General features: G+C 46.1%; 1 protein-coding gene across 1 annotated transcript in view; it reads right to left on the bottom strand.

The window, feature by feature from the left end:
- The window catches only part of P2RX4 (purinergic receptor P2X 4), an 83,211-nt gene that overhangs the window by 26,503 nt on the left and 43,857 nt on the right, over positions 1-12,851 (bottom strand). Inside the window, exon 4 of the mRNA XM_063964422.1 lies at positions 4,840-4,912. Coding sequence (XP_063820492.1) covers positions 4,840-4,912 — 73 coding nt within the window. The remainder of the gene's footprint in view (positions 1-4,839; positions 4,913-12,851) is intronic.

The raw sequence follows: 12,851 nt of genomic DNA, 5'->3' as shown, positions 1-12,851 counted from the left end.
CGCCTGTGGAGCCCCAGCGTCATGCGGTGGACTTAGAGGAAGCGGGGGGAGTATTTTGGTTCCAGGGAACTGGCTGTCTGGTGCAGCTTTTTCCCTCTTCCCCTGCCTCTGGGCAGAAAGGAAGCGCCTCTGAACCGCTTGCCTTTTTGTGGCCGAAAGGACTGTACCTGATAATACGGTGCTTTCTTAGGCTGTGAGGAAACCTGAGGTAAAAATGTCGACTACCCAGCTGTTGCTGTGGATACTAAGTCCGCGAGACCATCCCCAAACAATTCATCACTCTTATAAGGCAAAACCTCCATGTGCCTTCACCTGTCCACTGCCGAGTCCATAATACTCTTCTGGCAGAAATGGACATTGCATTAATTTTAGATGCCAGCCGGCAGATATCCCTCTGTGCATCTCTCATATATAAGACCACGTCTTTAAAATGCTCTATGGTTAGCAAAATAGTATCCCTGTCTAATCTCAATATTATCTGACAGGGTATCGGACCAAGCTGCTGCAGCACTACACACTGAAGCAATTGCAGGTCTCAGTATAATACCTGAGTGTGTATATACAGACTTCAGGATAGCCTCCTGCTTCTATCAGCAGGCTCCTTTAAGGCGGCCGTATCCTGAGACGGCAGTGCCACCTTTTTTGACAAGCGTGTGAGCGCCTTATCCACCCTAGGGGACGTCTCCCAACGTAACCTGTCCTTTGGCGGGAAAGGGTACGCCATCAGAAACTTTTTAGAAATCACTATTTTCTTATCGGGGAAACCCCACGCTTCTTCACACACTTTATTCAATTCATCTGATGGGGGAAAAACCACTGGATGCTTTTTCTCCCCAATATATAATACCCTTTTTTGTGGTAACTGGGTTAATGTCAGAAATGTGCAACACATTTTTCATTGCCGTAATCATACAACGGATGGCCCTTGTGGATTTTACATTTGTCTCATCGTCGTCTACACTGGAGTCAGACTCCGTGTCGACATCTGTGTCTGCCATCTGAGTTAGCGGGCGTTTTTGAGCCCCTGATGGCCTTTGAGACGCCTGGGCAGGCACGGGCTGAGAAGCCGGCTGTCCCACTGCTGTACGTCATCTAGCCTTTTATGTAAAGGAGTTGACACTGTCTGTTAAAACCTTCCACATATCCACCCACTCTGGTGTCGACCCCGCAGGGGGTGACATCACACTTATCGGCACCTGCTCCGCCTCCATATAATCTTCCTCATCAATCATGTCGACACAGCCGTACCGACACACGCACACACACACACAGGGAATGCTCTGACTGAGGACAGGACCCCACAAGGTCCTTTGGGGAGACAGAGAGAGAGTATGCCAGCACACACCACAGCGCTATATATCACAGGGAGTAACACTTTTGTACTGAGTGATTTCTCCCTAGCAGCTTTTTTACAGTTTTTTGCGCCTAAATTTTGTGCCCCCCCCTCTCTTTTTAACCCTTGATGCCTGGATACTGCAGGGCAGAGCCTGGGGAGCTGTCTTCCAGCGATGCTGTGAAGAAAATGGCACCGGTGTGCTGAGGTAGATAGCCCCGCCCCTTTCTCGGCGGACTTCTCCCGCTTTTATATGTATTGTATGGCGGGGGATTATGCACATATACAGTGTTATACACTGTATTATGTGCTTTTAGCCATGGTAAGGTACTCTAATTGCTGCCCAGGGCGACCCCCCCCAGCGCCCTGCACCCAACAGTGACCGGAGTGTGTGGTGTGCAGAGGGAGCAATGGCGCACAGCTGCAGTGCTGTGCGCTACCTTAATGAAGACAGGAGTCTTCAGCCGCTGATTTTCCACTTCTCTTCGTTCTTCTGGCTCTGCGAGGGGGACGGCGGCGCGGCTCTGGGACCGGACGACCGAGGCTGGGCCTGTGTTCGATCCCTCTGGAGCCAATGGTGTCCAGTAGCCTAAGAAGCCCAAGCTAGCTGCAAGCAGGTAGGTTCGCTTCTCTCCCCTCTGTCCCACGAAGCAGTGAGTCTGTTGCCAGCAGATCTCACTGAACATAAAAAAACCTAACAAATACTTTCTTTTTCTAGAAGCTCAGGAGAGCCCCTAGTGTGCAACCAGCTCGGCCGGGCACAGAATTCTAACTGAGGTCTGGAGGAGGGGCATAGAGGGAGGAGCCAGTGTACACCAGGTAGTCCTAATTCTTTCTTAGATGTGCCCAGTCTCCTTCGGAGCCCGCTATTCCCCATGGTCCTTACGGAGTGCCCATTATCCACTAGGACGTCAGAGAAATTAAGTTTGAGGTGGCGAGATGTCATCCAAGATGAAATGGCAGAAAGGCATTCAGTGACACGGACCAATACAGGTGGTGACAAATCAGGGGAGGATAGGTAGATTTGAGTATCATCTGCATACAGATGATACTGAAATCCGAAAGAGCTAATTAGTATGCCAAGAGATGTGGTATAGAGAGAGAAAAGCAGAGTACCTAAGACTGAGCCTTGCAGTACTCCAACTGAAAGATGTAGCAAAGAGAAGGTTGAATCAGAGAAACTAACCCAACTATCTACTTTTCAAAATATCTGTGGGGGGTGGGGGGGGTTCTAAAATCTGGCTACCAGTCACAGATACAGGCTCAAAAGCACTCAGCAAGTCATGCACAAGGAAGAGGAGGACATGCAGGAATCTGCAGTGCTCAGAGAGGTGTTCCAAAGCCTAACTGGTCTTTACGTCACAGTGATCGCAAAATACGCGTTATAGCACGTTTTTACGCGCTACAGGAAGTGAGGGACCAGATTTTTAAAAATCAGCGGGTCCCATAGGATGCACTGTCTCTCACTGCACCCAATAGGAATCCTCAGACTCGTCTCCCATCCAATCAGTGCTGCATCCCATCCAAATTGTTCCCCGCGCTTCCATTAGGCCCCTACGCCTCACGGATAGGCAGATGATAGGTCCCGTGGACGTGAATGCCACTGTAGCTGCCGCTCAGTCCGTGAGCTATTGGAAGAGTGCCGGGAGCAATGTTACAGTGAGCGGCGTGCGGTCCCCAAGTAGCCCAGTGTGCTACATGCCAGCCTTGGTGGTGAAACCTCCCGAATGGGGGAGACTCCTTCCTTGCACCGCGGTTTCCACATACCTTGACAAAGCTGCTGACACAGCGAAACACGTTGGTTAAGAGAAGCTGGGCATTACAGACTCCATCATCTCCAACTTGGAACAAGCCTAGAAGTCCATCAAACAAGCCTTAACGGGGATTTGGCAGATATCCACAAAAAGCACAGGAGACCAAGCTTCAAATAGGACTGGGTTGCTGCTCGGGACAAAGCAAAGGTCTGTCCTTATGATTAATGTGGGCTTTTACCTGCCAGCATTGAAAAGTGCCCCTAGGACTGTGGCATAATTCCTTGGAGTCCATACAAACCATATATGCCTGACTTCCTATATGGTAATATACCAAACTAAATTGCTGTGCTTGCCCTATTTTTATTTTCTATATATATTGATGTACATCCATGAATTTAATTATAAATTAGTTGTTGCAACAATTTTTATATAATAAAACACAATTGGTTTTCCATATCCAGTTTTAAAGCGCTGTATATATCTTTTCCTTTTGCTATCTTCAGGGGCTAACTACCCCTTTAAACAGCAGCTGAACGTGAAGCATCTCATCTTAAAAGCGCCTGGCCTATTATTTTGGTAATTCCTTTCCTTACTGTTAGAAGCAATGCATGATATTTACTGATAGTTCTTTTTTCAGCAATTTAAATCCATTAATTTTGGAAAAACAGATCATTGAAGAAAGTTTTTTCGCTGTAGATTACGTACAGTATAGCTTCACTCTGAGGAAGAGGAAGATGGAAAACTTGTGTTATGACTGAAGGGTGACCAAATCCGAGTGGGTCCATGGTGCGGAGGTTTAGTGATGGGTGGCTGCTCAGTGCTATATAATCTACCTAGCGCAATGTGTATAACGGGTTCTACCTGGCGCAATGTGTATAACAGGCTCTACCTGGCGCAATGTGTATAACATGGTCTACCTGGCGCAATTTGTATAACATGGTCTACCTGGCGCAATGTGTATAAGTGGCACTGCTGTATGATGTAATGCAAATAACACTGCTGTGTGGTGCAATTGAATTGGTAATTTTATGTGACCATGACCATGCCCATGCCCCATGAATATGGGAGGAGCGGGGGCACCAAAACGTCTAGTTACGGCTCTGGCGCCGAGTGTCCTGTATGCAGCAGCATGGTCACCCCCTCCACAACTTGCAACATTTTTGTAGTGTCCAAATCAAGTCTGTGTTTTTATATTTGAATAATAAGAACCTTCATTCCGATAGGACCCAGAAAAGGACAGGTAGGACCCCAATTTTTAAAGTGAGGGGTCCCTGGGACACGATTTTTTTTTTTTTTTGCTCAGCGCCATCACTGCATCAGAATAATAAATCCTTAAAATATGTCTGAAGAAACAAATCACACAAATCTCCTTGGCCTGCCACAGTGATGATGGGGAAAGGAGAATGTCCAGTGTGGAACTAGTGACCTGCACTTTTCCCTGCAGTGTTTGCAGAGTGGAGATTGGCAGAGTACCTCTACAAATGCTGCCAAAAAACATATGTAAGCCATGTTGTTAATGGGGGGTGGACATTTATGAATAGTGGTGCACACAAATATGCTTCATCCGAAATCAACCAATCACATTCTACCTATCATCTGGACAGTTTGCAAATGAAATATATGACTGGGTGTCCTCACACGCCAGTGTCACAAATGTGTTTAAATGAATTTTTAACTATTATTATCACAAATTATAAAGGATGATGAGTATAAATTGTGCAAGTGTCTGTACACAATATCTTGAGACCATACCATTGCTGTGGGTGCTCACATAACCAGGGCGACAGTTACGACTGGAAGTGCATATTGTGGTAGTGTCTGGTAGCTGAAAAATGATAAATAAAAAACAAATCATTGATCAATTTATATGTACCAATACGCCACCCTACAAGTCAGCCTCCCAATACGCCACCCTACAAATCTGCCTCCCAATACGCCACCCTACACTGTCTCAGCCAGAGTTTATGACACTGAACATCAATTGAAACAGTGAAATCAATATAAAAGTCACTGGAAAAAACCATTTAAAAACATGACAGATGATTTATCTATATAGACTCTACTAAACAGGGTATATAACAAATGGTCACAGATAGGGGTTTTAGTCTGAATATGAAACCCTAAAAACATACAGTGGGAGGATTTTCCCTTTTATAGTGTGGCAGGTGCAAGGCTGCATCAGACAATCTAATTTTATTATAATCATAAAGAATTCATCTACCTTAATTCACAAAAACAAGATGCATAGAAAATAAATTAGAAAATATAAAATAATAAGATTTTAAACCTACCGGTAAATCTTTTTCTCCTAGTCCGTAGAGGATGCTGGGGACTCCGTAAGGACCATGGGGTATAGACTGGCTCCGCAGGAGACATGGGCACTCTAAAGACTTTAGATGGGTGTGCACTGGCTCCTCCCTCTATGCCCCTCCTCCAGACCTCAGTTAAAGAGCTGTGCCCAGAGGAGACGGACAGTACGAGGAAAGGATTTTTGTTAATCTAAGGGCAAGATTCATACCAGCCCACACCATCCACACTGTATAACATGGAATACACGCAACCAGTTATCAGTATGAACAAAACAGCATCAGCCAAAGACTGATATTAACTGTAACATAACCCTTATGTAAGCAACTATATACAGGTCTTGCAGAAATATGTCCGCACTGGGACGGGCGCCCAGCATCCTCTACAGACTAGGAGTAAAAGATTTACCGGTAGGTTTAAAATCTTATTTTCTCTTACGTCCTAGAGGATGCTGGGGACTCCGTAAGGACCATGGGGATTATACCAAAGCTACAGACCGGGCGGGAGAGTGCAGATGACTCTGTAGCACCGATTGAGCAAACATGAGGTCCTCATCAGCCAGGGTATCAAACTTGTAGAATTTAGCAAAAAAAAAGTGTTTGAACCCGACCGTCGCCGCTCGGCAAAGCGGTAATGCCGAGACGCCTCGGGCAGCCGCCCAAGAAGAGCCCACCTTCCTAGTGGAATGGGCCTTTACCGAATTTGGTAACGCCAATGCCGCCGTAGAATGAGCCTGCTGAATCGTGTTACAGATCCAGCGAGCAATAGTCTGCTTAGAAACAGGAGCGCCAACCTTGTTGGCAGCATACAGGACAAACAGTGCCTCTGTTTCCCTAATCCGAGCCGTCCTGACTACATAAATTTTTACGGCCCTGACTACATCAAGGGACTTGGAATCCTCCAAGTCACCCGTAGCCACAGGTACCACAATAGGTTGGTTCATATGAAACGATTAAACCACCTTAGGCAAAAGTTGAGGACGAGTCCTCAACTCTGCTCTATCCACATGGAAAATCAGATACGGGCTGTTGTGAGATAAAGCCGCCAATTCGGAGACCCGCCTTGCAGATGCCAAGGCCAACAACATGACCACTTTCCAAGTGAGAAATTTTAAGTCAACTGTTTGAAGAGGTTCAAACCAGTGAGATTTTAGGAACTGTAACACCACGTTAAGGTCCCATGGTGCCACTGGGGGCACAAAAGGAGGCTGGATGTGCAGCACTCCCTTTATCAAAGTCAGGACTTCTGGGAGAGAAGCTAATTCCTTCTGAAAGAAAATGGATAGGGCCGAAATCTGTACCTTAATGGAGCCTAACTTTAGAACCATATCCACTCCTGTCTGTAGAAAGTGGAGAAAACGGCCCAGATGAAAATCTTCCGTAGGAGCATTCTTGGCTTCACACCAAGATACATACTTTCTCCAGATACGGTGATAATGTTTCGCCGTCACCTCCTTCCTAGCCCTCATCAGAGTAGGGATGATTTGTTGTTCAACCGCCATGTCGTCAAACGTAACCGCGGTAAGTCTTGGAACATGCAGGGCCCCTGCTGCAACAGGTCCTCCCTGAGAGGAAGAGGCCACGGATCTTCTGTGAGCATTTCCTGAATATCTGAATACCAGGCCCTTCGAGGCCAATCTGGAACAATGAGTATTGTCTGCACTCTTTTTCGTCTTATGATTCTCAATATTTTTGAGATGAGCGGAAGAGGAGGGAACACATAGACCGACTGACACACCCATGGTGTCACCAGGGCGTCCACCGCTACTGCCTGAGGGTCCCTTGACCTGGCACAATACCTCCGAAGCTTCTTGTTGAGGCGTGACGCAATCATGTCTATTTGAGGAAGTCCCCAATGACTTGTTATCTCTGCAAAAACTTCTTGATGAAGTCCCCACTCTCCTGGATGGAGATCGTGTCTGCTGAGGAAGTCTGCTTCCCAGTTGTCCACTCCCGGAATGAAGACAGCTGACAGAGCGCTTACGTGATTTTCCGCCCAGCGAAGAATCCTGGTGGCTTCCGCCATTGCCACTCTGCTCCTTGTCCCGCCTTGGCGGTTTACATGAGCCACGGCTGTGACGTTGTCTGATTGAATCAGAACCGATAGGTCGCAAAGAAGAAACTCCGCTTGTCGCAGGCCGTTGTATATGGCCCTCAATTCCTGTACGTTGATGTGTAGCCAAGCCTCCTGGCTTGACCATAGTCCCTGAAAATGTCTTCCTTGTGTGACTGCTCCCCATCCTCGGAGGCTCGCATCCGTGGTCACCAGAACCCAGTCTTGAATTCCGAATCTGCGACCCTCGAGAAGGTGAGCACTCTGCAGCCACCACAGGAGAGACACCCTGGCCCTGGGGGACAGGCTTATTTTCTGATGTATTTGTAGATGGGACCCCGACCCCTTGTCCAGAAGGTCCCACTGAAATGTCCTCGCATGGAACCTGCCGAAGGGGATGGCCTTGTAGGCTAACACAATTTTTCCCAGTACTCGAGTGCATTGATGGACTGACACTCTTTTTGGATTTAGCAGGTCTCTGACCATGTTCTGGAGTTCCCGGGCTTTTTCCACTGGGAGAAAAACCCTCTTCTGTTCCGTGTCCAGAATCATGCCTAAAAAAGATAGCCGAGTCGTTGGAATCAACTGTGACTTTGGTAGATTTAGAATCCAGCCGTGCTGCTGCAGCACCCTCAAGGAGAGCGACACGCTTTTCATCAATTGATCTCTCGATCTCGCTTTTACCAGGAGATCGTCCAAGTACGGGATAATTGTGACTCCCTGCCTGTGCAGGAGCACCATCATTTCCGCCATTACCTTGGTGAAAATCCTCGGGGCCGTGGAAAGCCCAAACGGCAACGTCTGAAACTGGTAATGACAGTCCTGTACAGCAAATCTCAGGTACGCCTGATGAGGGGGATATATGGGGACATGAAGGTATGCATCCTTTATGTCTAGTGACACCATAAAATCCCCCCCTTCCAGGCTGGAGATCACTGCCTGGAGCGATTCCATCTTGAATTTGTACTTTTTTTAAGTACAGGTTTAGGGATTTTAGATTCAGAATGGGTCTGACCGAGCCATCCGGTTTCGGGACCACAAACAGGGTTGAATAGTACCCTTTTCCCTGTTGGACTAGGGGAACCCTGATAATCACTTGCTGTTGATACAGCTTTTGAATTGCAGCTAAAACTATTTCCCTCTCTGGGGGAGAAGCTGGCAAAGCCGACTTGAAAAATCGGCGAGGGGGCACCTCTTCGAATTCCAGTTTGTAGCCTTGGGATATAATTTCCATCGCCCAAGGATCCACGTCTGACAGAACCCAGACCTGGCTGAAGAGTCGAAGACGTGCCCCCACCGGAGCGGACTCCCTCAGCGGAGCCCCAGCGTCATGCGGTGGATTTAGTAGAAGCCGGGGAGGACTTCTGCTCCTGGGAACTAGCTGTCGCAGGCATTCTTTTCCCTCTACCCTGACCTCTGGCGAGGAAGGAAGAGCCCCGACCTCTTCTGGACTTATGCGACCGAAAGGACTGCATCCGATATTGTGGTGTTTTCTTTTGCTGTGGGGGAACATAAGGCAAAAAAGAAGATTTACCCGCGGTAGCCGTGGAAACCAGGTCCTCTAGACCCTCCTCAAATAAGACCTCGCCCTTGTAAGGTAAAACTTCCATATGTCTCTTTGAATCGGCATCCCCCGTCCATTGGCGGGTCCACAGGGCTCGCCTAGCAGAAACAGCCATGGCGTTGGCTCTTCAACCTAACAGCCCAACGTCCCTCATATATAAGGCTGCGTCTTTAATGTGACCCAAAGTCAATAAAATGGTATCCCTATCTAGGGTGTCAATGTCAGATGACAAGATATCTGCCCACGCTGCTACTGCGCTACATACCCATGCCGACGCTACCGCCGGTCTGAGCAAGGCACCCGTATGTGTATAAATTGATTTTAAGGTAGTATCCTGTCTGCGATCAGCAGGATCCTTGAGGGCTGCCGTGTCTGGAGATGGTAGCGCCACCTTTTTGGACAAGCGCGTTAAAGCCTTGTCCACCCTGGGCGAGGATTCCCACCGTACCTTGTCCTGCGCGGGGAAAGGGTACGCCATAAGAATTCTCTTGGGAATCTGCAGTTTCTTGTCTGGAGTCTCCCAAGCCTTTTCAAATAAAGCATTCAGCTCATGAGACGGGGGAAAGGTTACCTCAGGTTTCTTTTCCTTAAACATGCATACCCTCGTGTCAGGGACAGAGGGGTCATCTGTGATATGCAAAACATCTTTTATAGCAATAATCATATAATGAATACTTTTGGCCACCATAGGGTGTAACCTCGCATCATCGTAGTCGACACTGGAGTCAGAATCCGTGTCGGTATCAGTGTCTGCTACGTGGGACAGGGGACGTTTCTGAGGCCCTGAAGGGCCCTGTGACACAGCCAAAGCCATGGATTGACTCCCTGTTCCTTCCCAGGACTCTGCTTTGTCCAATCACTTATGTAATAAAGACACATTTGCATTTAAAACATTCCACATATCCAACCAATCAGGTGTCTGCGTCGCCGACGGAGACACCACAATCATCTGCTCTGCCTCCTCCATAGATGAGCCTTCCGCTTCAGACATGCCGTCACACACGTACGGACACCCCCACACCCCCCACACACACCCAGGGATATATATCTATATGGAGACAGTCCCCCAATAAGGCCCTTTGGAGAGACAGAGAGAGAGTATGCCAGCACACACACAGCGCCACCGGACACTGGAATATAAACCCAGTCAGTACAGCGCTTTTATAATACATATATATATATATATAATATAATTATTATATATATATATATATATATATATATATATAATATTATTGATTTATATAATATATAAATATCTATCTATATATCTCATTGGAGATCCGCACTCACATCAAAAGATACATAAATACATATTCAGGGTGCACCCAGTGAAACTGACAAAGTCAGCCACAAATACAAAACAGGGGTTCCACATAGGTGGAAGGGGCACTCACAATTAAATAATACATACAATTAAATTGCATAAAACATTCATAGTTTAATAGTAGAATATTCAGTTGCACCAACTCGCCCTTGATCGACGTTTCGACCCCATGACTGGGTCTTTTTCAAGATAGGCAGGTTCGGTTAACAATCAAGTAACTTTTAAAGGTATATACATAGTAACATCAGTGGAGATCTAGAAAAGAGAAAGAACATAAGACCACTCTTAATGCCTCCCAGGCCCCATTGTTGCGCATTAATCATATACTAAAATGCACACGGCACACTTCACAGTGCATTTATCGGATGAACCTTAAGCCCAGTGGATAATATCCTGCTGCAGTGACCACCACCGTGACTCCAAATACCAAAACAAGAAAAGGCTTACATTGAAACATCACTTAGGAGAAATGCCCTGACAACATCTATCCACTCAGCTGGAATGCAGCTCAAATGCCTAAAAAACCAATATGTGCAAGATATCAGCAAGTAAATAAACAAACCCAGTGTTAGCTCAAAAGACACATAGGTATATACAAATACGTACTCCAGCAATTATACCGTCACAGGTAAATGCATGTAGGCTTCTAATAATGCAGTTCATGTAAAAATCATCCTATAAACAAAAAAGGAAGATAAAACTGGAGACCGTATAAATACTGATCTGGTACATGAATGTAATGAGCACTGACTACTCACTATATGCCAGCAGCCATTCCAGTCTGAATGCATCTAGGTAAGCTACTAGTAGATTCCACAATGCATCATAAGCGATTACTGAAATAAACAGTGTGCAGTCTAAATATCAGTCACCCATAGTACAACTATACACACAGAGTCAGTGACCACTACGTGGTAGATACTTACACAACCATGTTCACACAGTCAGAAGGCACCTGGTTCTATACATGGAGTCTAAACGCTGGTGAATTTAACCCCAGACGGCCGGAAGTGAACACAACGTCACTTCCGCTATACGCTTTCATCAAAATCACCACAACAACCAAACCTATTTAACTATCCCCCACACATATAAAACAATCCCTACCTGTGTGTGACCACAAAAGGGGGCCCAGCACCCAACACTGCCGCAGCCGCCACACACCACGGTCCGGGACGTACTCTGCGTCTCACGGACCGGAAGCGCATCAGTAAACCTTTCCCGCGATGCGTCATGCGTTCCATACACCGGAAGTGTGCGTTCCACCGGGTAACGGTGAGACGCATCGCTACAAATAACTGGATACTCACTCACCGCTGTATTAATGTGAATCAGGCTAAAGAGGTCCTGAGCAATATATCCACTAGGCTGATAGTCACCAAAAATGAAAATTATAAATAAATAAATACTGGACACATAACACATATAAATATATATGTTGTATCACTAATGAGGCATCTCTAACATCATGCAACAATGGAACCTGAGGGCTTATGGTGGTGCAGCATCCACAGTGGTCTAGCCCAGCCGTTCACATTTCCAACATCAAAATATTTGTTACGTACATAATTGATACTGTCACAATAATATAGTTTAAACATATGATTGTCTAACCATACACTTCATAAATATATTTTAAACACAAAATACCAATAATATTACATATAAACATAACATTCCACTCCCCCCTAGTAGTGTCTGGTAAATATATTATCAAAACACATAAGATATCCCTGTGGGGCAGAACACCCCCAAAAAGAAAACAGTAGAGTATTACAAAACCAGTACATACTCTGGGAGATGTGACACTAGAATAATGGACACACTAATACAAATGAGACATTATATAAAAAAATTGGTATAACAATACATAGGTATAATAAACTCACACTCCTCAATTAAATCAAATGTTGGAAATAAGGGCAGGGGCGAGAACTTACGATCCAACCCAGGAGACTAAAAAGTCACCTAGCCTGACCATATAACTTGACCGAAGGTCCCCCTAATAACAGGGGCGCCTTCAGCCAAAAACCATAAAGGCCAAGGGGCAAATTTTACAAACCATCACGAGGGTCTCAATTGTAAACCCTGGTTATGCACAACTTCAGGGACATACCAGCCAGAAGTGACCCCAAAGTATGAGGCCATTTACCGTTTGATGAAAAGATTCAATGGGTTATATTCGCTCATTCCCTTGGGGGCAACCGTATCCAGGGTGTAGATCCAATAACTCTCGCGCTGCTTGAGTGCGAGAGTTCTGTCACCACCACCCTGTATGGGTGGGACCCAATCTATCAGTTTGCATCTCATGCTAGACACCTGATGTTTATTTTCGAAAAAGTGTCGGGCTACTGGTTTATCAGTACTTCCGGTTTCAAAAGCTGCACGTATGGAAGTGCGGTGATTGGCCATTCGATCTCTAAAAGGCCTAGTGGTGAGCCCCACATAATATAAACCACAGGGACAGATAAGTATATAGATAACATAGTCTAAACGACAGTGTAAGTGGTATGT

The sequence above is a fragment of the Pseudophryne corroboree genome, chromosome 1 (genome assembly GCF_028390025.1).
Source record: "Pseudophryne corroboree isolate aPseCor3 chromosome 1, aPseCor3.hap2, whole genome shotgun sequence".
In the NCBI taxonomy this organism is placed as follows: domain Eukaryota; kingdom Metazoa; phylum Chordata; class Amphibia; order Anura; family Myobatrachidae; genus Pseudophryne; species Pseudophryne corroboree.
Note: the sequence above shows the minus strand (reverse complement) of the source record. Positions and strands in the feature narration are given on the sequence as shown.